The 26,380-nt window shown below is 31.7% G+C and overlaps 1 protein-coding gene across 1 annotated transcript in view; it reads right to left on the bottom strand.

Annotated features, from left to right (window-relative positions):
- The window catches only part of LOC145315873 (potassium voltage-gated channel protein Shab-like), a 37,249-nt gene extending 12,235 nt beyond the window's left edge, over positions 1 to 25,014 (bottom strand). Inside the window, exons 1-11 of the mRNA XM_080156004.1 lie at positions 24,725 to 25,014; positions 18,855 to 18,979; positions 17,885 to 17,978; positions 12,849 to 12,949; positions 12,375 to 12,520; positions 8,624 to 8,668; positions 7,619 to 7,688; positions 6,744 to 6,894; positions 6,335 to 6,399; positions 5,493 to 5,591; positions 14 to 91 (exon numbers count right to left, since the gene is read on the bottom strand). Of these exons, the coding sequence (XP_080012130.1) occupies positions 14 to 91; positions 5,493 to 5,591; positions 6,335 to 6,399; positions 6,744 to 6,894; positions 7,619 to 7,688; positions 8,624 to 8,668; positions 12,375 to 12,520; positions 12,849 to 12,949; positions 17,885 to 17,978; positions 18,855 to 18,920 (915 nt within the window). The 5' untranslated portion in view covers positions 18,921 to 18,979; positions 24,725 to 25,014. The remainder of the gene's footprint in view (positions 1 to 13; positions 92 to 5,492; positions 5,592 to 6,334; positions 6,400 to 6,743; positions 6,895 to 7,618; positions 7,689 to 8,623; positions 8,669 to 12,374; positions 12,521 to 12,848; positions 12,950 to 17,884; positions 17,979 to 18,854; positions 18,980 to 24,724) is intronic.
- Positions 25,015 to 26,380: the final 1,366 nt, after the last annotated feature.

Here is a 26,380-nt window from a genome sequence, read left to right as displayed (position 1 = left end):
AGTAAATGCTAACCTGGAAGTATGGAAGAGTGTTTAGTGTGAGGACTACTGTGGATATTATTATAAATATAATAGATATAACTGCTACAACCTAAAATAAAATTGATATTATTTATCTCATCGTATTATATACAGTTTTCTGAAGTTCCCGGGCCAACAAAATAGGATATTAATTTTTGCAGCTTTGCTTCTAACAGATTCATTTTATTGTTAAAAATATACCACTATCAATTTTTAAAACTACTAATGTAGGATGCAATTCCTGAAAAGTATAATAAATTGCACCAACGATAGGCCATTATAATTTGTAATTGACTAATGCCAAATTGTATACTGGCCTATCATTTGTCATTTGTATTGTATGACGTATTTTTTTTATTGGACAATATACGCTGTTTCTAATCGAAGAGAAGGAATGCTTCAAAATGTTTTAAAAAGCCATTTAAATGTTTAAGGTAATAGAATATTTATAAGCCGTTAACCTTGGGAAATATTCAAGTTTTTGAGTGAGAAATCATTCCACCATCAAGTAATTCTATCATTTACATAGTTATAGTAGCTAGAACTCTGTATGGGATATTAAATATATTAACATAATTGCAGGGGTACAGGCAAACTTATATAAAACGCCCAAAATATGAATTATTTAGCCGCAAAATTTCTGCCAGCTAGAATAGTTATTTATCGCTTCGTATTTTCGACAGCAATCTGAGAAAATTAAAATAAATAAATAAAAGATTAAAACTAGTTTTGTTAGCTCCGAGACCTGAGCTAACAAGACTGTCATTATTTCTATTATTTTCATTTTTATATTCGTGGAAATTATCTGTAATACGATGCTAAACATGATTTTTTAGTATGGTTAAGAACCGGTTCTAATCCAAAGAATATCAATCGGTTTCGAAGCCTTATGGAAAAATTATTCCTTTCAAGTAACCTTAAACCAATCATGAATAAATATATGATTTAAGGATGACAACATTTTTAAGTAGTTTAGCTTTAATTATTTACTTAACAGCATTTTGTTATGAGAGGATTAAGCAACTTTCCTAATACCTACGAAAATGCCAAAAATCCTTTTTAAAAAATCTTTGAAAAAATGTTGTATCACAAAGTTAATCTTACTGTAATGTCATGCCAAATAAAGTAGGTAGCAACAAGGATGACAACATCCATAAAAGCGAAGCACTGAAACGGTAGGACAAACGGACATTAACACTTATATAGTGTCAGAACTGAATAATCAGAATATAAATATATAAGAGTCGAAGCAAAATTGTAAGTAAATTTGTTGAAAAAACTGCTTAATACAGGATAATGTATAAGGACATACTTACATTTTTAGGACTTGATTATAGAGTTGCTTCGCTTATAACATTATACTTTGTTGTCCCATGCATCAACTTACCAAAAATCAGATCAATCGGATGATTAGATTACAAAAAAATTTGTTGTTAAAAAAAGTAAAAAAAATAACATGTTTAAAATGGACGTACGGACATTCTTGTAATGATTATAGAGTTGCTACGCTTTCTAAATTGTACCTAACTACTAAAGGACTCACTTTGCAAAGTTTGAAATCGATAGGACAATTCTAACATGCCTAAATTAACGGGGAAAAAGCTATCCGTTTGTGACGGACGTACGGACGGACGTTTTGACGTACGGACCGACCCTAATTATAGAAAAGCTTCGCAATTAAAAATAAAAATATAAAATTTCAAGCATATTTAAACTATCTGTTTTGCTTTAGCTAGGTTGATTTAACATGAATTCAATAGAATTATTATCCAGGATGGTCAATCAGACACATTGAAACGTCCAACTTTAAAAGGAATTTGTAGCAGACGAAAACTTTTGTTAATATTTAGTTGTAACTTATGACTTAGTTCTTAATACGATGTGTTCGTATTGGTTTAATTTAAGGATTGGGGATCTAGACGTTCTATATTTATCATGTATTTAATGTTCATTTGGTTGACTTTTGTGTAATTAATAAGTAAAATTGACCACTAAGTATCAACTATCTATGCATTTTACAAGATTTATGTTGATTTATTAGGCTTTCTATAAATATTTTAATTATTAAAATAATGATATATTTTATTTTATTGTAAGACAAGGAAAATAGGAAAATTAACAATAATTCAGTTTTTTTTGTATAATTAATTACAATTGTATATATTTAAATAATAGTGTAATATAAATTCCGCAAATTTATTATAACCAGAATTGAAAATCTAATTTGATATTTGGATAATTTTGCTTTAAAACTAGTTTAATTTGTTTGACATTATTACCTTTATAGACAATTATTAAAATCAACCAATTCTTCATCAATAGTTAAATTATTAGATTCTTACAAGACATTCAAAATTTTTAAGCTTAAGAATTTTCTGATATTTGGCTATTCTGATAATGACAGAAAAGATACAATTTTAGAAAATTGGCTTTTAAGCTTGTACTTCATTGTTATTTTAAATTTTAAGAATTGTTGACTTTTGATAAATGTATCATTGTATATCACATTTGTGTTTTCATACAGAAGTCAAAATACACATTAAATTCATTTAAATTACTTAATTATTTTTATCCTCCTAAAAATTACCTCTTTTAGGACGTTTTTCTTATTAAAAGGCTAAGTTAGCCTAAAACTAGCGCCTACAATCCTAGAAGCCTCTAGTGGCACTTGATTTCTTGAAGGGGGGGGGGGGGGGAGAATCGACCCAACATTTAAGTTTTAATGGAAAAATTTTTAGAAATATTTTTGGATGGGAGCATTTTTTTCTTGGGGCAATTTCTCTTGAGAAGGGCTATAAAAAAAGTTATAAACCTTCCAGGGACCTATGAGAAGCTACACTTTAAAGGAGAACCATATAAGTTTATCGGTTAGCTATGTAGATAATCTTATATGCTAAAATAATACTTTTTCTTCATCTTGAAAGCCTGTAATAAAACATTTTATCCATTTCAACACAATATTAGACAATATTGTCAATTTCATACAATTGTCTGAATAAAGTTTTTTTTTTACTTGTTATTGAGCATTAGCGGATATGCTACCAGGAGATTTTTTTAGGAAGTGGGGAGATGATTAAGTAAATTTGTTTGGTAAGCTGAAATTGATTTTAAAGACACATTTCTCAAAAAGGAGAATCAAACCTGTCTTGCGATTAATGAGATCTTAAGATACAAAAAGACATCTTACCTCTATCATTTATGGATTAATAATAATTGTCCTCAAGGTCGTCTAAGCTTTGTCATTTTTTTGGGGGGGAGGGGGATAAAAATTAAAAATTCATTTGGGGGCGGGGGGGGGGGGGTAATTTCATCTTCCCCCTCCCCCTTGGACGCTCCTGATTGTCCTTGTTTTTTATTTCCTAAACTATGAGCTAATAAAACTTTTTGTTTGATAGGTAAATAATATAAAATAAAAAAAATAAAGTAAATTTATGTTTTTGTATTTTGTGTATAAATCAATGATTCATTAATATTTATGAAAGAAAATCATCAAAGCCCGCGACAACAAGTATTAAATAAATTTTATTTTTTTCATACTGCTAATGAAATGCATTTATTTGGTGTAATAATAGAATATAAATATATTAAGTGATTCATAAAGGATTATATTATGCAAAGTGGAGTGAAATAATTTGGTAGTTTCCTCATAACTAACTTTCATTTTTTAATTATGCAATTTTTAAAAGCGAAGCTTTTCTATAATTAGGGTCGGTCCGTCCGTCCGTCCGTACGTCCGTCCGTACGTCCGTCCGTCCGTCACGGATAGCTTTTTTCGTTAATTTAGACATGTTAGAATTGTCCTATTGATTTCAAATTTTGCATGGTGATTCCTTTAGTAGTTAGGTACGATTTAGAAAGCGTAGCAACTCTATAATCATTACCAAAATGTCCGTACGTCCATTTTAAACATTTTGATTTTTTTACTTTTTTAAATAGCTTTTTTCGTTAATTTAGGCATGTTAGAATTGTCCTATCGATTTCAAATTTTGCATGGTGATTACTGTAATAGTTAGGTACGAGTTAGAAAGCGCAGCAACTCTATAATCATTACCAGAATGTCCGTACGTTCATTTTAAACATGTTGATTTTTTTTACATTTTTAACAAATTTGTATGTGACCTAATTATCCGATTGGTCTGATTTTTGGTATACTGATTCCTGGGACAACAAAGTACAATATTATAAACGAAGCAACACTATAATCAAGTCCTAAAAATGTAAGTATGTCCATAATCATTATCCTGTATCAAGCAGTTTTTCAACAAATTTACTTACAATTTTGCTTTAACTCTTATACATTCGCATTCTGATTATTCAGTTCTGACATTATACAAGTGTTAATGTCCGTTTGTCCTACTGTTTCAGAGCTTCGCTTTTATGGATGTTGTCATCCTTGTTTTTATATGAATGAATAGTAGAGTAACAAGGGTAATCTTGAATTTAATTAGCGCAGCTAATTCATTTTTTAAACATAGATGGTCCGCCGTCTTATTTTTGAAAGATTTGTTGTAATCTGTAATACAAAGTAGCTTGATGTCTGTCCGTCTGTCCGTCTGTATGTCCTTAAGATCTCGGTAACCACTGAACCGATTGGATTCTACTCTTCAGGGTATATACCTACTGGTCCTGTGGTGGTTTTAGGCTATTTTCTTGGGGGGTGGGACACCCCAAACCCCCCCAAAAAACAAAAAAATCCCCCCCCTATTTTTTTTTTTTTTTTTTGCAGAAGATTTCCTAGGTCCTTTATTTTTTTTGCAGAAGATTTCCTAGGTCCTTTATTTTTTTTGCAGAAGATTTCCTAGGTCCTTTATTTTTTTGCAGAAGATTTCCTTGGTCCTTTTACGAATTTCACCTCAATTTTTTTTTATCACCTCTTGGGGCAAAGCCCCTAGAGGCTAGGGGCGAAGCCGCTAGTAACCTTAAATAGTAGTAGCTATACAAGCAATATTTTTGTATATTGTATAAATATAAAATTTAATCCGTAAAATTAATAAGTAGCACGGCTAAAATAACTAGAAAAATTATTTAAGATAAAATACCATTTCTTCCAACTGCCGTCCATCTGTAAGGAGACCATTTTCTTCTTGAAGAAAAAAATATTTTTTCCTCAATTTCAGAGCTCCGCAATAAGACTTGAACATATTAAGCTCATTATGTTCTGACTCTCTTTAGGTGTTAATTATATTTATCCGACCTTCCAGATCTTCCATTTTAAGGATGTTGCCATCCTTGTTTAAAGTTTAAAATGAGAGTGGGAGGAAGGGGGGGGGGGTTCATTCTTTGGTCAAATTTTGTAAACAGTTTAGGTTAGGTTAAGATATAAATATACAAATAAGCCCCCCCCGGCAGGTGTTAGGCAGTTTAAAAACCTATAAGATGGTTAAAAATAGGTTAGGTTAGATTAGGTTAACGTTCCACTGTTCAATCCGACATTTGTCCCAGTTCACCACATATCTGTTATATGAACTTACTTTAGCTCCGAGAGAGGTGTGCGGCTTCTCAAAAAGATCCCACAAACATTTTTGTATTCTGCCAATTGGACCAGGCCGGAAATATTCTGGTTCTTCAGACTAAATAAAAATTGTATATATCCTATAGTATATAGTAGATAGTTTTTTGTCTGAAGGTAAAGATCTCGAAAATTGTAGATCAGAATGATTTATACTTTTCAGTGAATCTTTATAAAAAATCTTGGGTTGGTTTTAGGCTACATTCCAGCTATCTCCCGCCTCCCACCTCCCACAGAGGCTAGCGACGAAGCAACTAGTATCATATAGAGTGACTATTTCATGTGCATAGACAAGATCTCAAAACGGCTGGATTAAAAATTTACAGGATGCTATATGATTTTCTTGGTAGTATAGGTTTTACATGTTTTATTACTGAATTGAACTCTCTTCAACAACAGAAGACAAAAAATGTAAAATATATCAAATTTGTCATCAATTTTTTTTCTAACACAAAAAAATGGAGAATTGAGAGGGGGGAGATCATTAACCATAGATGCTTTACGAGACAAGTATAACAGTTATAGGCGGTCGGCCACAAAGAAAAAATCAGCATCAGATAATGATTTTGTGTTTTTTGTTGAAGGGGATCATTTTTTCATGTATTTTCCGTAGAGTTGGTGTTGGCGTTTAATCAAATGCGCTTATTAGGTCAAATTGTTCTTAATTAACAACATTTCATATACATGCATTTGGTCAAAATTTAGAACAGATTAGCTTAATTAGCACATTTGACAAAACGCTAACACACAACGTTTAAAAAAATACGCAATAATGACCCCCTTAATGAAATGATTATAATTTACCTTTTCAACTCTATCTAAGGCCATGAGTTCTCTAGTTTGATAATATCTCTGTTGACAACAAGGCTCTAAATTGGATTTGGTTTTAAAGTTGAGAAGCTACTCCATCATTCACTTTGTCTGTCGGTCAGACCGGTTGTTAGTCCATTACGTAATGATATAAAAGCGATTTACTCGGCAGCCCTTTAAGAAAAATCGCCGAATTTTTGTACCAGGAATTTCCATATAGTCAATTTCTAAAATCTTTTGTATTGATTATAGAGTTGCACTCAATTTTATACCTAAAAGTAACAAGAATCTTCTTGTCACATTCAAAATGATAGAACCATTATGACATGTCTGAATTTACGATTACAGATGTACAGTGTACACAATGACAAATAAGAAAAGCTGTACTTTTAACAAAAATTACCTAGGTAAAGTTCATCAATTCCCCAGTAGTCTAGATCCTGTTTGAAGGCTATGACACAGCCCTCCTCACCTAGATGAAGCTTCCCCGTCCGGTAGAAGTTTATTATTGCACCAAAACTTCGGGGATGTCGGTCAAAATAAAACTCATTCTCCTATTAAAGAAAATATATAAATATTTCACACTCCTTAAAATTAAGAAGGAAGGCTTGATAAAAAAAAGTGCGTGCTTCGCGCACCAATCCATTTAAAAAGACTCTGTTAATCTTAGATTAAACAATAATAAACATACCCATTTCAAGCTATACCTATAGAGTAAAAGAGAGCCACATTTCATGAAAATACAATTGTAAGTATTTTTTTAGCTTATGTGTTTATTCTTTTATCCCAAGTTTTTACGTATAAAATGAGAAATGATAATCACTTCCCATAAAATCACTCGAAGAGAACCAAAGCCAATTTTTATCTGGTAAGGAGGAAAGGAAGAACAATTTGTATAAATAGGAACAAACATTATGTCAATGAGAGGTTTTTCATAATACTTTAGCTTTTTTACTTAAACAATTTTACACAGGATAAGTTTAAATATTATCTTTCCTTAATCTTAGTACACCTTTTTTTGGAATAACGTCAAACCTTGATGGAGGTAGCTAAGATTTAAAAACTTTTGTTTTGGGGACAAAAAAGATGCTGGCCGTCATACAGATGAACAAACCAATACAATACTGTAAATTAAAGAATAAATCTTTAAAATACTTTTTTTTAAAGTAAGTAAAATTATATGCACAGTACATTAATCGTGATTGTCAAATAGTAATTTTATTCCTAATCTTTGCTTTTATATGACGTATCTTTCTTGTTATATGATATTTAAGTTACCTCTAGGTTAAAGTTATCACAGAGATAATGTATTTGGTTTGTGGCCAGAGCCGACCTCAGCCGTCCAAGTCTAAAAGTAAACAGTTTATCTAATTATCCTTACAAGAAAGTAACAGGATTTGTGTCTGTCTGTCTGGTTGTTAACGAAGGATCTAGCTAACCACTGAACCAATATGGTTCTCCTTAACAATATAGCTTCTCGTAAGTTCTGGGAAGGTTTATAACTATTTTGATGGAGGCTACCAACATCCTCCGAAGAAAAATATTTTTTTAAAACTTTTTCTGATAATAGACAGACATGAGTTGCAGTTAAATGGGGAAAATTTCTTGTAAATATTTTCATGGCCACCAAGATTATACTCTATAATTTGCTTTATCCGTTTTCCAATCATTCTTTTTCTTGGGGCTACTCATGAATGTTATGATCCTTGTTATATTACATTAAATCTTGTTTTTAAACATATGAAGTCACTGAATAAATATGAAATGAACAATAAATGTAATATGTACAAACCTCAATGTTTATTTAAAAGTATAAATACAATATTATTGCGGATTTGTTCACATTCAACTTTTTATTTGCTTTGCTGGAAAAAAGTAATCATTTGGAATAAATTAAGAATATAATGTTACATAAATGCACTTTAAAATGAAAAGGCTAGACTTTGGTTGAAATTACAATGAGACTGTTTTAAATTATTTGTAATTTTTATATAAAATATTTTACCCAAAAAATACGATGACAATTTAGTCCATAAATGGCAGAAAAACAAGCAAATGCAATTATTTATGATTTATTGACAATGACAATTGATTACCGAATTGTCTGAGGAATCCCTGAACCTGCCCTAATTACAAAAATTTTCCAGAGATGCGGAAGGTGTCATGTGTGGCGTCTTTTTTTAGGGTTTCCTTTCCTACTTCTCCTCTCATCCTTCCTTTTTAGACGTATTTTTATGACGTCACACATGACACTTTTCGTATCTCCAAATTTGTCTAATTTACCTGGTTTGTGGCAGTCTTTCCAACAACTCCCATGTCACATGAAACCTTGACAGAAAAAAAAGAATTATGTGCCAACGTTTCCACAAAAATGTCATTTCTGCAGAGTTTTTTAAATTATTAAACATACCCAGAAGCTAATAAGACCAGTGGGGACATATAATATTGAGAGTAAAGTAAAGGGGATATAAGGCGTTTGAAAATTATTGGTAAATTATAATTTTGATGACTTTTGATAATGTAAAAATCATTCTTTTTGCTGAATCGATAAAACATCCATTTAATTATTAAATTTAATAACAACTATCTTTCTCTAACAATAATTGTAAAAAAAATTAACTCAAGGAAAAGGTCTGTGAACAAAACTTTTAGGCGATTCTTAAACAATTACGTCCCTTCAAATAACTAATTTTGTCAACATCCAGTTTAACAATTTTACATATTTCTCCCCCCCCCTCTCCCCTCCATAAAAAAGGTTGCTTTAATCTTAATTCTTATAATTTGTTTGTAAGTGTCCCTAGCTACCTTTCTTTAGCTCCCTAATACAACAATTACTGACGATAATTTAATTACTCCTTACAACCTCAAGTTATGTATCCTATTATATAAAGTAGTAAGCGTTTTTGTCTGTCCCGAAGGATCTCGCTAACCGCTTAACCGACATTGTTCTCCTTTGCAGTGAAGCTTCGTATAGGTCCTGGGAAGGTTTTAAACTATTTTTGGGGAGGGTGTCTTCACCCCCCTCAAACCCAAAAAATATTTTTTTTATTCTTTTGAAACTCAAATTTTACGTTGGATGAGGTCGACTTTTCCCCCTCCTAACTTAAGTGCCCCTAGAGGCTCCTAGGGGCGTAGCCGCTAGTCTATAATACAAAGTAGCTTGATGTCTGTCCGTCTGTCCGTCTGTCTGTCTGTCCCTTAAGATCTCGGTAACCGCTGAACCGATTGGATTCTACTCTTCAGGGTATATACCTATTGGTCCTGTGGTGGTTTTAAGCTATTTTCTTGGGAGGTGGGACACCCCCAACCACCCCAAAAACAAAAAAAATTCCCCCCATTTTTTTTTTTTTTTTTTTTTTTTTTTTGTAGAAGAATTCTTTTGTAGAAATATTCTTTTGTAGAAGAATTCTTTTGTAGAAGATTTCTTTTGTAGAAAATTTCTTTTGTAGAAGATTTCTTTAATTCTTCTTATTTTTTTAAAAGCGAAGCTTTTCTATAATTAGGGTCGGTCCGTCCGTCCGTCCGTCCGTACGTCCGTCCGTCCGTCCGTCCGTCCGTCCGTCCGAGATAGATAGCTTTTATTCGTTAATTTAGCCATGTTAGAATTGTCCTATCGATTTCAAACTTTGCATGATGATTCCTGTAGTAGTTGGGTACGATTTAGAAAGCATAGCAACTCTATAATTATTACCAGAATGTCCGTACGTCCATTTTAAACATGTTGATTTTTCTACTTTTTTAACAACAAATTTTCAAGTGTTTCAATTATCCGTTTGATCCGATTTTTGGTATATTGATTCCTGGGACAACAAAGAACAATATTAAAGCGAAGCAACTCTATAATCAAGTCCAAAAATGTAAGTATGTCCATAAACATTATCCTGTTTTTAAGCAGTTTTTCAACAAATTTACCTACAATTTTGATTCGACATTTATACATTTATGTTCCGATTTTTCAGTTCAGATACTATACAAGTGTTAATGTCTGTTTGTCCTACCGTTTCAGTACTTCGCTTTTATGGATGTTGTCATCCTTGTTTTTTGAATTTTTTGTTGTTGTCATCTCTTGGGGCAAAGCCCCTAGAGGCTAGGGCGAATGAGGCAAAATGTCCCTGGACACTTCCTGCACATTCCCCCTGGCAAAACCTAAGCACACTTCTGTCCAAATTTTTAAAAGCGAAGCTTTTCTATAATTAGGGTCGGTCAGTACGTCCGTCCGTACGTCCGTCCGTCCGAGATAGATAGCTTTTATTCGTTAATTTAGGCATGTTAGAATTGTCCTATCGATTTCAAACTTTGCATGGTGATTCCTGTAGTAGTTATGTATGATTTAGAAAGCGTAGCAACTCTATAATCATTACCAGAATGTCCGTACGTCCATTTTAAACATGTTGATTTTTCTACTTTTTTAACAACAAATTTTTATGTGATCTAATTATCCGTTTGATCTGATTTTTGGTATATTGATTCCTGGGACAACAAAGAACAATTTTATAAGCGAAGCAACTCTATGATCAAGTCCTAAAAATTTAAGTATGTCCATAAACATTATCCTGTATCAAGCAGTTTTGCAACAAATTTACTTACACTTTATTCGGATTATTCAGTTCAGACACTATACAAGTGTTAATGTCCGTTTGTCATTCAGATAATTAGAGAGTTCAACAAAAGTACTATAGTCAAAGTAACTAGTAATTTGTCTGATAACAAAGGGTTTAATTATGCTACTCAATTCAAGGTTCCTAATAAACACAAGTTTCGTTTATTGAAAACAATAAGGTTGCATGGTATATCATCAATAAAAGAGGGATAATTAGTTATAATCCTAATATCGATTTTAGGTCACTGGTTTGCACTACAGATTGACCACAAAGTAAAATTTGCTACGAAGACTGGTAGCAATAAGTTATAGCTCAGATAAAATAGTACTTTTGTATAAATTCTATTTGAAAAGTGACATATAGAAAACAAAATGAACTAATTTAAAAGTCATTAGGCGAAATTTTCCTATCATTTGTTGTTGTTTCAAAACAAAAGTAAAATTAATGATTGATTGATGGATCCTTTTATTAATAATGTTTCAAATTTGCAGTTGTTAAAGTAATGAATGAAGTGACTGTCACTATTTTAATGTTAAACATAAATACAATAAATAGAATAATTAATTATTCATTGTTAAAGCATTTAGAATGTTCTGCCGATAAATAGCCTAAAACCAATGCTTGAGAAGCTTATAGTTCTAATTGATCCACCAGTTTCACATTTATTCGCTTAAGCTTATTTATGATATTAATAAAAACAAATTTTAACGGCAGTTACCCTTAGTGCCCAATCGAGCACGAAAAACTTTTCAAAATAAAAAAGGGAACAGTTTTTCTTGTGTGCCTGTATTTTACTTTATGTCAGTTTAGGTTAGGTTATATTTGTTACAGGTTAACCCCTGCTGTAGCACCGAATGTACATGATCCGTATCATAAGGTCCCCCTGCAAGGGTTGGGCATAAGGAAAGTAAAAAATACGCCCTAAACCTATTTTTAATTTATTAGTAACATAAGGGTTGTCGTCGGATTCCAGTGCTAGCTAGGCACTTTGAGAGAAAGCAACAAATAACAAAATGAGAGGGAAGCTATGCTGTACAGAACATACTTTGAATGCTGCTTATTTGGGTTGGGCCGGATATCCGGTGTGGCCGGATATCCGGCCATTTTCAATATTTGGCCGGATACCGGATATTGAAACTATCCGGCCGGATACCCGGCTCTATATTTTTTTATACTTTACACCAAAAATCTGCTTTTTAAAATCTTAAATGGCTATAATTTTCTTATTATTGAAGCTAGAAGAACATTTTTTCTGAATAAGTTTAACTTTATGTAAATTTATATAAGATTTCTGAAGAAATTTTTTTTTACTACTTTAATATCTGGTAATTTGGCCGGTTATCCGGCCGGATATCCGGTAATTTGGCCGGATAACCGGATGTTTGCCGGATATCCGGCGTTGACCGGATATCCGGCCCAACCCTACTGCTTACCTAATTCCGCCAACATTGATAATAACTGGCCTGTCCTTGTTTGCTTGAGCATAAACTTCCTGTGCCGGTATCTCCTTGGGGGCGGCGGCTTTGGAATTCGGCCAGGATGGAGGGCGGGATCCGGCCTCTGAATGGGCGGATCCATCCTTTCAAATTAAGAATAAGAGTAAATTAAATTATAAACTATTGAAAAAATTGAAAGATATTTAAATCACCCCCCCCCCTCACCTATCCATGAACCCAGTAAAATTGTCGGACTGATTATGACGTAAAAAAATAATAAGCTAATGAGAAGCCACTATAAATTTTACCATTGGTCAATAATGGCCTCTCATTGGTTTTTTTTACGTCATAATCAGTCCGACACTATTACTAGGTTTCTATCCATTCACAAAATCAATTTACAAAACTGTATTTTAATGCTTTTAATTTTAAAAATCTGCATTCTAATGTTTTTAATTTGTAAACACTTACCCTATCCTTTTTAAGAACTCCATTTGGTCGCTGATTTATAGAATTATTTAGGTTGTGTATTTTTGCCACCTCCTTATACAATTTTGGATTTACTGGGTCCCCTAAAAATGAAAAAAAAATAGTAGGATGTTTTTCGCTGTACGCATTAATGCTATGTTAAAGTTCGCACTTTAAAATTTAGGGTAGGAATTATTATTGCTTTTCTTTAATAACTTCGCCCCTAGCCTCTAGGTGCTTTGCCCCAAAAGGTTTGATCAAACCAATTTTTCATATTTTAGAGTTAAAATAAAAAAGAAAAAAAAAATTTTTTGGGGGGGGGGATTTTATTTTTTTTTTTTTTTGGGGGGGGGGGGTTAGTGATAGTCGACCCCATTATTTTAATTTTAAAAAAAAATTAGTTTTAAAAAGAAAGAAAAAAATTTTTTGGGGGGGATATTTTTCATTTTTAGGGGGGTTGGGGGTGTCCCACCCCCCAAGAAAATAGTTATAAACCTTCCTGGGACCTACGAGAAGCTACCCTGTTAAGGAGAACCCGATCGGTTCAGCGGTTAGCGAGATCCTTTGCTACAAACAAACAGATAGACATCGTTCTACTTTGTATTATAGATATTTAGACATGTCAAAAAAGCAAAATTATTTTTTATATGGACGAGGTATCACATAGCCCGGGCCTGAGAAACCCAGCAATAGGGTATTTTAATTTCCCGCCTAATTTTAAAGGTCTCAATGTTAATTATTGGGGTTGAACACCCTGAACAGCGCTAATAAGCATTATAGATAGAATTTTTAAACTGCTTTGTTATTTTGTGCCAAAATATTCAAATAATTTTGAAAAAATATGTTGAGTTTAAAAAAAAAAACTGATTGAAATGCTCAAAAATGGTAATTTATAAAAAAAACTTACTAAAATAGACATTTTATTATTGTATGTTATGTTGGAAAAAATATGTTAAAAAATTATTAAAATATTCAAATATGTTAAATTTAAAAAAAATAAATTAAAATATGATTTTTTCTTTATTATTTAGGAGTTATTTAGCTGTCTTATGTGACTCCTCCCTCCCTCACCTTATGTGTCTCTCATAATTGTCCTCATAATAAAATATCTCTGCTACCCCTCACCACAAAGAAAAAGAAAAGATGAAGGAAGATGTCCATCATAACTATTCTCGGTTCGATTCGCCCCATCTCTTTATGCATTCCCCTTTGAACTGGATTTTTCTGGATTATCTAATCCAAAACTTGATAGCGATAAGGTGTTTATACAAGTGCGCCAATGTTTTTTTTATAAAATTGTTAAAAAATGACATCTGTTTGGTTTTCCTTTGCAATTAAGCTTTTTTTTAGGTACAGGGAAGGTTTTTAACTATTTTGGGAGAGCGTATCTCTACCCTCCCAATTTAAAATCACACCCCCAAATTTTTTTCTGAATATTTCTTATTAAAACTCAGTTAAAAAGTAGAAGGGCGGTTGACTTATCCCCCTCCCACCTTAAGAACACCTAGAGGCTTCTTGGGGGCGTCCGTTGCCCCTAGTCTTTCTTAAAATAAAAGCTATGTCTTGCATTTTTTTCAATTAGATGTTTGATTACGAATTTCATATGGTAAAAATATTTTTCTTTTTTAATTGTTATCCTAATAAGATAAAAGTTATGCTTGAAAATTGTTTTAATAGCTATTATTATATGTTGCATTTTTAGATAAACGTGAGAATTGCGTTCAGAATTGCGTCAGAATTTGCGTCATTTGCGTCATTTCAATTTTCAGATTTTTATTACCCGTCATCAAAGAAAATAGGTACCCTCTCAAAATTCCAAATGTGTCACTTCTTATTCGCCCCCCCCCCCCTTCATGGCAATAAATACATCATGCTTGGTGTTCATACATTACTATTAAAGAAAAAGGAAATGATCATAGATAGAGTTATGTGAAAAAGAGCCTTAACTATCTTAAAATATTCAATAATACTGTTGTTCTTCTAATATTTGATTCAACAATATTGTAGGGTCCCCAATAGAATTTAAAAACTTATCTCTGCTGAAATGAATTGACACTAATTATCAAGCATTAGTAGTATGATTAGGATTGCATACAGGTCAGCAAATTAAAATTCTAGCAAATATTCATCTACCATTGTTAAACATAATCATGAAACTAAATTAATTTAAAGTAATTAAATTAATTCTTACTCTTCAGTTAAAACTTATAAATAATACATAACATATACAACATAAACATTTAAAAGATTTTTTAAAAGTTTTACAATTCCAAGTAAAGAGAGGGGCTACTCCATAATTTTCTTTGAATTACAAATTACCCTTCTGTAGATTACAATTAGTGGCTGAAATATGTGAACACTCAACTTAACTAGTGTAATAAACAGATCAACCCATCCTCTCCCTGCATTATATAGCCTTTTACCTCTTTCCTCTACCCCCCCCCCTCTCATGGCATACATATATGTAACTAACAACCCCTGCACTCATTGGTTTGTTCTATAGAAACTCAACCCTCTCCACTTAACACCTTTAAGTCAGGGTTGTATATTCCGCACAAGATTATTTTTTTTTTGCCACTGCACTGCTGCAAAATGTTTTTTTCTTCCCCCTACTAGTTTTTTACATCAAGAAAGGTGATAAAATAGAAAAAAAAACATTCATAATTCTTAATTTTATTCATATTATTATATAATCCCACATATTCTTTTATTATTTTTTTCACTAAGGAGGAGAAAAATGGAAAAAAATGTTTTCATTTCTCTTATTTTTTTTACATTTTTTCCCCCAACCTTATATTTATTATTCTTCCCCCCACTTTAGCAGGGTCAACCATGCAGAATATATACCCCTGGTTTAAGTTTAAACCTGAATAATTTACCTTGAATTTGATGGGAAGTCCAAAATATTAACTTTAAATTCTATTACTGGCTTTTTGAGGCGGGGCATTTGAATGTTTACCCTTTTTATATATTTTCATGGACATAATGATTCACTTTGAAAAAGAAGGTTATCGAAGGTTTTTTAGAATTTAATCTCTTATTGTATCATCATTATTTGTATAATAAACCAGAGAGAGAGGGGACAATGGGCTGTTTATTACACTAGTCCTCAAGTTTTATGATAACGTTTTCTTATTCGTTGTCTTGACAACTTTGTGGACATTGTGAATTTTGATTGGTTAGTTTATTAGGTTGAGTGTTCAAACGTAAAATTTAACCTACAGAAAGGGTAATTTTATGTAACATCATTGGGGACGTACACCAATTTATTGGCCATTGTCTTATCCCTTTAGATTCCTGATAACAAACCTGATATAATCAATACAATTGTATAATATTATTACAAAACATAATCCTACTTTTCCTTATTACTCATAAATATAACTATTTGGCTTCGGATCAAACATAAAATAATAATATTTACTCGTAAACAATAAAATTCAGAAGGGATGTTTCTCAGGGATCTAAAGGGATAAGATAATGGCCAATAAATTGTTGTACATTCCCAAAGATGTTACACAAAATTCCCCTTCTGTATATTAAAATTGTTATTTGAAACGTTTCAACTTAAATAATCAACCAATCAAAATTCACTAAGTCTCCAAAGTTGTTAGGCCAACGAATAAGAAAACATTATTATAAAACTTTGGGGACTAGTGCAATAAACAGCCCATTGTCCCTCTCCCTCTAAATGTTTCCTGTGTTTGTAGAAAAAGAAGTTTTTCTTTTATTTTTGCCCTTTTTACGTTTGAGCTGTTATTTTATCAATACAACCCAATTGTAATTATAAGTGTAGTATGTCAATGACTATTTTTATGACATATGGTTGACATTTTCAACTGAAATTGTAAGTCAAAAAAATTCTCCCGTTATGAAAGGTTTATAATATTACTTTTCTTCTAAGATCCTTGTAGTAAATTTTTAAAAATGCATAAAATTGAAATACCTTGGAAACTTATTGAAACAGACAGGCAAACAAAAACAGAATATTAAATATTGCTTTTGTTTAAATTCTGTTTCTTGCTTTCATTATTGCCTGGTCAGTTTAGATTCATGTACTCAATACAAACAATATATTTTCATATTAGAGGACCCACGAATTGGGTTATGCTCCGTTACAAAAACTGGCGATAAAACAAAAAAGATAATGAAAGAATAACGATCCTTTTAAAAGTTTTAAGCATCTTATTTTAGAAATATGCTCTCTTTAAAGTAAAGTTATTTTGACAATTTATAACACCAAGTCCTCAAAATCGCCATCTTATGTTCAAATATAAAGGTATAAGGATTTTAGGGAGGCACAGCATTTAATTTTAATGTTCAAGAGTTTTGGAAGACAAAATTCATTTACATTTTATTGCATGTTTTATGTCCAAGTCACAGTACCCGAACATGGCCCAATCTTGAGGTCATCAAGTACATATATATACATATATATTGAAATGTACAGTATAAATGAACAGAGACAAAGGCTCCACATTGATTTTAATTTGATAAAGTTTGTGAGGATTCTTGCCAATTCTTAATATGACCCTAACTTCATAACCTTATGTTCTTGACTGTTTTCTGGTTTTCATTCCATATTTAGATATCTTTCTCTTTTCCTTTCTTTATAAACATGAAACTGTAACTACAAGGCATATATAGCAAGAGCAAATATTTCTTCTCTCTCAAAGTAAGATAGCTAATTAATTCCTAAAAAGTATTATTGTGTTTCAAGATGGTTTAATGGTTTCTAAATTTATAGCAATGCTTTGAATCGTGAGAGGGAGGAGGAATGAATGTAGAATATACGTGGATATCATAACAGGATAAAGATTGTCATAAATTTTGCTTGCTAACATGGAAATCGTTTATTGGTCAGTTCGTTCATCCAGTAGGAGGGGAGGGGATGGATTAAATGGGATGGAATGGGGTGATCGTTATTTTAGCCAGCTGCAAGACTTACTCATTAGAAAACATGAAAATCTGGTGTAAGATCCAAGTAATAATAAATTCATTACTATACAATTTACTAGAAATATTTCTTTTTTTCTCACCTGAATTTTGATTAACAATTGACTCAAGAATAGAGAATCGTTTTTCAACATTTTGTTTCAATGAATCAATTTCAGTGGCAATAGCTGTCAATATCTAAATAAAAATATATTATTGGTTGTCAATTATTATTTTTTGCACAGTTTTGTTTTTGCCAGACATAGTCACATAATATGTATGTTTTAGAAACCTTCATGGTTAATGGCATTTTCCTTCTTTTATTGTCTAAGAAAAGTTATTTTTTTTTATTTTTCAGGGGTGGCATTTTTTCTAAGCTATATTGTAAAGGAAAATCATATCGTTTCAGCGGTTTGAGAGTTCCTATAGTACTTATATGTAAGGATACTTGAACGTATAATTCTTTGAATCGTGATTATTGAGTTTCTTAGCTTATTAAATTCAGTCTTAGTGCAAATTTTCAGAAAATATACCTTTTAGAATGTGGTTAATCATTTCACAAAATGTCTTTCTTATTTTACAATCAAATTTATTTCACGACAAAAAGTTAAATTTGTTCAAGTACATTTTACGACAATACTTATAGCAGAATTTATTTTTTGGAGAGGTGGGAAGCCCAATCTCACCCTCCCCCCCCCCCATTTAACCAAAAAGCTGTCATCCTTACTTGCTAAACCTTGTTTAATCTAACTTAACATAAAACAGAAACTATAATTTAAAACATATTTTTCAATTGAATAAGGGGGGAAGGGTAAGGTTTAAACTTCCAAAATGAGGGATTTTGTAAAACTAATTCTGCAAGTATCATGTTATTAAAGCATAAGATTATTATCAAAACACCAGCCACACTTTTCACGCTACAGGAATGTAATCAAATTTAAAGCATTTATCCTTGAATGTGAAAAACGTTTACACGCATTTTATTTCTCCTTTTATTTTTTTGACAAGAAATAATCTTTTAAAACATTAAAGTAATGAAAAAAATATTTCTTATTTATTAAATTATTTTTTTACCTTAAATAACTGTAGATTTTGGTCTTTTTCTGAAAGAGCTTGGAACTTTTCTTTATCTACTTTCATTCTGTGCGAGTTTTCTTTTTATCTTAAGTTACAAATCTTCCTTTTTTCAACTGCTAACCCTGAAAATTAAAATTATTAGATTTTATGAAAACAAGTAAATGGGCCTCTAGCTTTCAGTGGCCATTTCCCACAAAAAGATAGTTGTTAAGTACAGTTTAAGAATACAATATTAAAAAGTATATATTTTCGGAGCTTAGTTCTTATGGGTTAACACCCTTCCCACCGATATGTAGCTATCCTGAAAATTATAGCTATGGAATCTAAGACAGAATTTCATTTTTTAAAAGTTATTCATTCAGAAAATGACGAATTTAATATTTTTTTTATGTAGTAAAAAGTTGTAATCATTTTAAACAAAGTCAGCTTTATAAAAAAAAGTATTAAAAAACTTTACCAAAAATGCTCGAGATTGCTCATATTTGGTAAAAATGTACATTTGTAATTTGAAACATCGGTTACAAATGCAGCTAAATAGTTGTAGTGATATTACTTTTAGTATACTTTTATTAGCATCATGGCTTTTGTATATGTTGTTTTGTGTGTTAGTCAGACATTCAGTTAGTACATAGACTGCATAGGGTCAAATCTCTCCAAAATTCATACAGACTGCCTCGGAATGCACACATAAGTCAACCTTTGAGTGAAAAATCCTTATCATCCCCCTCTGCGAGTCTGAGCAAATTTATGTTTTTCGAATTGTTTAAAAGTTTTAATATTATTAATGACATTGATTTTGGTCACTTTTTTTTCAAATTACCATTGAAATGGTAAGAATTGCTTCAGTTTATTATATCATATCATATTCTAATTTTAAGTCAAAAATTGAAAAACCAAATCAGTTAATTTCAAATGCAATAAAAAACACTTAAAAGGGTAGTAGTAACCCCCCTCCCACGTCCTAAAAATTGCCTGAAGGGCAAACACCTCTGGAAAAAAAGATATTTTCAAGATTCGGATCTACTGCAGTTCACGGTAAAATATTGCTGGTAACGAATATTGCTAAAAATTTATGAATTTTAAAGGCTGCTAGCTGCCAAACGGCTGAACGTACAGATCATACCCGCACACCATTTTAAGCGGCATAAGAAGGCCTACAAATAATCTGGAATAGCCAAGATCCAATGATGCACAGGGAAAGCTTCACTAAAGAAATACCGCGTAAAATAGGTCTTTTTCGCGCATTTCTCTGCACTGCGAGATAATTATGCATTATTGATTTAAGGCTATTCCAGATTATTTGTAGGCCTTTCTTTACGTTCAGCCGTTTGGCAGCTAGCAGCATTTAAAATTCATAAATTTTTAGCAATATTCGTTACCAGCAATATTTTACTGTGAACTGCAGTAGATCCCAAGATTCTAAAAAAATACTGATATCAATTATTGTCCTTGTTAATAAAAGTTAGTTTGTATTGGATATAATTGTGTCTGATATTGGCTACAACCAATATGCTACATACTAGGGTTGGGCCGGATACTTTTTTGGCCGGATACCGGATATCCGGCTGATTTCTAATGCCGGATATTTGGTTCCGGCCGGATATCTGACTAACGTTCGATATCCGGCAATTTACCGGATATCCGGCCGGATAACCGGATATCCGGCGACAAAAATCAGCCGGATATCATTTAACCGGATAGTTTTAATATCGTGTATCCGGCCGGATATTGAAAATGGCCGGATATCCGGCCGGATAACCGGCCAGACCGGATATCCGGCCCAACTCTACTACATACATTATAAAGTCCTCATACACACATCCAATATTTTGTCTTTATAAAGTAACGCGTCCGCTTACAGAAATTAAAGCAATGTTAAACTTTTTGGGTATAGTCCTTTCCACGACATCCCTCCATAAGGAGCGATTCTTCGTATTTTTAAAATGGCTTTTTATAGGTTATTTTAGGTTAGGTTAGGTTATATTGTGTTAGGTGATTGCCCCACAGGGTTAGGTAATTAGCCCCGCAGGGTTAGAGCCCCCCGCAGGGGCTAGAAATAGGAGAAAAGCTACTGTGAAAAATGCGAAGAATCGCTCCTTATGGAGGGATGTCGTGGAAAGGACTATACCCAACTTTTTTGCTGTTAATTCATCAACATAGACAAAGAATAGTCAAATTCTGATGCGACGTAAACGTCTGACAAAATGACTGGTTAACCAGACATTATATCAGGGGGGAGAGGTTATGAAGCTTTAAAACCATACCTTACTTTTCTTATTAGGTTTTGATAGCCCCTGAAATTGCTTAGACTAACACTTTCTTTCATTAAAATTTAACCAATCGGACCATGCGCTTTCGATACATAAAAGTATTCATCTATAAACCAAGTTGAGGGTAAAATGGCAAGTAATTTTAATCTAATATATAATTTAATGTTTGTATAGTTTTAGTTTCTACCCCATTTACCCAAATTCTCCTTCATATTCAATTATCATCTTTGAAGAAACAAAGGGAATAGTCCTTTTCGTGGCAACGCCGGCCCCTTAAGGAGCGATTCGTCGTATTTTTAAAATGGCTTTTTATAGGTTAGGTTAGGTTATATTGGGTTAGGTGATTGCCCCAAAGGGTTAGGCAATTTGCCCCGCAGGATTAGAGCCCCCCGCAGGAGCTAAAAATAGGAGAAAACCTGCTGTGAAAAATACGAAGATTCGCCCCTTAAGGTGCGTTGCCACGAAAGGGACTTTAACCGAAATAAATACAAATTGTTAAGTTTAACACACACGAACATTATATGATTTAATTTGATGAAAATGTATAATATCAAAACATACATATTTTGGTTATTAAAATACATGCTTTAAGTACGCTTTGAAATACGATCAATAAAAATGAAAAGCATACAAGTAATCATTTTATAACCAATACATAATAAAGGCTTCTCAAGAAAATTGGAAAATTATTAAATATTGGTCAAAATATAGTGTAATAATCTATAATACAAAGTAGCTTGATCGTCCGTCTGTCCGTCCGTCTGAAGCTTAAGATCTCGGTAACCACTGAACCGATCGGATTCTACTCTTCAGGGTATATACCTATTGGTCCTGTGGTGGTTTTAAGCTATTTTCTTGGGGGGTGGGACACCCCCAACCCCCCAAAAAACAAAAAAATCCCCCCATTTTTTTTTTTTTTGCTGAAGATTTCCTTGGTCCTTTATGTTTTGTAGAAGATTTCCTTGGTCCTTTAACGAATTTCGCCTTAATTTTTTTATCACCTCTTGGGGCAAAGCTCCTAGAGGATAGGGGTGAAGCCGCTAGTATACAACAAAGTAAATAGTGAAAACGCCCCTTGAATATAAGATAACAGCCCAAATATTAAACTGAACCATGAAGATGCACAAATTAAGCTTACAGATTAGCTAAGCTACAAAAATACCAATAATAGTTTTAGGTATATCAATGGAAACATAAGGGTAAAATCCAATGTTATAAAAAAAATTTAATGATTAAAAATTTTAATATGTTATATTCCAATAAAGTTTACGTGTATGCATAGAAATTTGTGTTTCGATGTGGTCGTAAAATTATTAATTTTTAATGTTATTAGAATTTTATTGTTTACCACCGAAATGCCTATCCATGATTTATTTATTTTTTGGGTAAAACACAGAATAATAAACTTTTCCACGATGTAAATTAACCTAAAGTTAATGATCAAGTATGAAAATTTATTTTCTATAATCCTAAAGCAAAACTTATCTATGAAGCTTAGTGTCTGTTTGTATTTCTGTTTGAGCCGTGAACGGATAGCTTAATTCGTAAATGTTCTGTTTCTACTACCATTATTTTTATTTTTTTATTTGCTGGAAGATTTCTGTAACAATGAAATATATTTTAATAATTCTACTCATATTAACATTGAATTTATGCTCAGGCTTTTAGATTAAACTTATTATCTCTGATTTAGTATATTAGAAGAGATATCACTCCATATGTGTTTCTTTTAATTTGTCCGATTTGTCGAGCTTTTTTACGGATGATAACATACATGTTCTTTACTTGGTTTGTTTGAAATGAATTTATAGTCAATAATTATTTTTTGTCGTTAGGAAAGCATTTTATAAAAATGGCATAGTCCCTTTTTAAAAGCGAAGCTTTTCTATCATTAGGGTCGGTCCGTCCGTACGTCCGTCCGTCCGTCCGTCCGTCCGTTCCTTTAATTTAGGCATGTTAGAATTGTCCTATCGATTTCAAATTTTGCATGGTGATTCCTTTAGTAGTTAGGTACGATTTAGAAAGCGTAGCAACTCTATAATCACTACCAAAATGTCTGTACGTCCATTTTAAACATGTTGATTTTTTTACTTTTTTAAATAGCTTTTTCCGTTAATTTAGGCATGTTAGAATTGTCCTATCGATTTCAAATTTTGCATGGTGATTCCTTTAGTAGTTAGGTACGATTTAGAAAGCGTAGCAACTCTATAACCATTACCAAAATGTCTGTACGTCCATTTTAAACATGTTGATTTTTTTTTACTTTTTAACAACAAATTTTTATGTGATCTAATAATCCGATTGAGCTGATTTTTGGTATACTGATTCCTTGGACAACAAAGTACAATATTACAAGCGAAGCAACTCTATAATCAAGTCCTAAAAATGTAAGTATGTCCATAAACATTTTTCTGAATCAAGCAGTTTTTCAACAAATTTATTTACAATTTTGCTTCGACTCTTATACATTTATATTCTGATTATTCAGTTCTGACACTTTACAAGTGTTAATGTCCGTTTGTCTTACCGTTTCAGTGTTTCGCTTTTATGGATGTTGTCATCCTTGTTGTAGTTGTAACTTAAGAGTTAAAAAAGATGTAAAAAATATCCTCAACTTGATTTATTTTGTTGGCCAAGTCAAAATTAATGCGACAGATTTATATAAGTTGCATTAATCAAACTAAAAAATGTGTTTTTATACATATATCATTTTCCTTTATTTGTTTATTTGATGAAATACCAACATTGAAATTATTGTAACAATTGCTTTCTATTATTACAAAGGTTATTAGATACGTACAAATATGTAGATTGTTGAATTAATATTTTGAATTTAGCATTTAAACATATTTTATCAAAAAGTTTTTGATTATTTACAAAGGCATGTATGTATAGCTTTCCTTAAAACTTGGTCAGACCAATCGGACAAGATTATATAATACATTTTTTATGATATCATGATTCATACAAAAAAATATCAGCTTTACCATTAGTCTCTAAAGGCTTTGGTCCTATTTAGTAAGGGGATAGCATAAGGCCCTTCAAAGATATATCAAAAGCTTTCCTGAGAAACACAACCCAACTTCCGAAAGAAGTTATTTCGTCTAAAAAACTTACTTCATTATACAAAAGGATATCTATCAATGTTTAGAATCAATATAAAAATTTGGGGAAAAAAACTACTTTTCATGAATGGATATAAAGTTAATCAAAACTTAAACCTTAGATTATTTCTTGAAATCCAATCATCATAAAAATAAGTATAGATAAATTTTCAGCTTTATTGGATTGTTGCTTTACTGTACACAGTTCATATCCGCAATTTCAACCTTTTTGTCTTCTTAAAATTTAATGCTTGGCAAAAATTTCAACTTACTTTTTCAATACAATTAAGATAATTTATGTATCTTAAAATAAATTTTTGATAGTGTTTTTGATAGGTTGACATTAAAAGTAAAATATATGTATAGTAATATAACATGAAATATCTAAATTTCAAGATTAATTAAAACCATCACTCTTATTAAGAAAAAACAATTAATTCTTGTAGTCCGGTGTCAAACGCCTTTTACATGTCTAAAAATAAACCCGACTTACCATTCCTTCAAATTTTTCAACTTTTTTCTTTTGTAATAACATTTTAGTGTTTTCAATAGTTTCTCTTAAATGTGGACTATGTAACAATAACTATATGGCATGTAGTTGTTTTTTTGTGTAATTTTATTGTTTACTTTTATTTGTTTTAAATTAAAGCATGAAATTGAGTTTTAGAACGGACCTTTTGTAAGGTATCTACCATGCCAGCGTGTATCAGTGCCACTAGTATTATTAACTATTGGAATTATGGGCCTTCCTTTCCATTCACACTCACACACACACACACATGTGAATAAGACACACACACCCACCCATATCCAAGCCAAAGGCATACATGTATATATTCATATGCCTTGCCTTTGGTTCCTTTCCAACCCTCGTATTTATGAAGGTACTCAATATTAACCATCCCACCTCGTATTATCCCCTCCCCATTTTTTTCTTCAAACTTTCCACTTCTCTTCTTTTTTTCGCTGACGTTCTTAGCACGTAAAACACTTTTCAAGGGCGACTTTGTACCCCGTTGTTTTGTTTTCACAAATAATTTATATTTATTTGTTCATTTCTATACATTATCTAACTTAATTGTTTTTTTATTTGTTTATTTACAATAAATAATTAGTAAATTAATACGTTTAACAAGAAAACAATTGTTATCATTTCTCAAAAAAATTCAATATTTTATCAACATCATTTTTTTTTTAAATTAAAATAGGACAGACCAAATTAGACACCTCATACATAATGACACGCTTTGCTCCATAGTATAGAGATGATACGCGTATTTAACCAATATAAATATAAAAATAACTCAAATAATTACGTTAATATGTATATTAATTTTTTACTCCCAAAAAACGATGTACTGAATTTTAGTTTCCGAAAGTGTACCTAGCATCCGCGTCTTATCTCAATATTTACTACTAGCTAAAAAAGCTTCAAACTTCAAAAAAAAATCAAAGTTTATAAAATTAAAATTTCGAATGTATAAGGTATAAATCGTTTACATTATACATTATATCGCTTTTCCCTTTGACCGGAGTAGCTGAAAATAGCGTTTGCAATAATTGGGTTATCTGCTGTACACATTTGGAAATTATTGAAGAAATAGGCAATCCATTTTCAGCACATCAAAAAAACTATTAACCCTGGGTAAGATCTTCTCCCCCCGAAATAAATTATTAATGATGAAATACCAGCATTCTTGGTGTAATATTTCAAATTTTGTATGTAGGAGAGTGGTGAATTCTTTAAACATTCTAAATATTTTATTTTGTTTGGGAGGAGTAAACACCACTTCACCCCCCCCCCCCCCTTGGACGCCTTTGACTTGAACAAAGATCTGAATTTAACACCAACAAATTTTAACACTGCAATAGGAAGAAAAGTCAACCTTTCAGAGAAATAATTTACCTTTAAAAATCACAAATCACTAAAAATAACAATGTTCCCTATCTGTAGGTGCTTACTGCTTAACTAAGAAACTGATTTAATTGCCCACTTCCAATAGAATTTATCATTTTAGATATTGATGATAATATATCAATACGATACTACAAATTTTTGTTGGCTAGCTTTGTCCCTTTTATTTGTTTGAAAATGTATTATTACTCTTTTATTAATATTAGGTTAGGTAATATAAGATTAAGGAAGGTG

This window comes from Acartia tonsa, chromosome 4 (genome assembly GCF_053477335.1).
Source record: "Acartia tonsa isolate MP-2025a chromosome 4, ASM5347733v1, whole genome shotgun sequence".
Lineage (NCBI taxonomy): Eukaryota > Metazoa > Arthropoda > Copepoda > Calanoida > Acartiidae > Acartia > Acartia tonsa.
The sequence above is the reverse complement of the archived record's forward strand: the minus strand, read 5'-3'. Positions and strand labels throughout refer to the sequence as shown.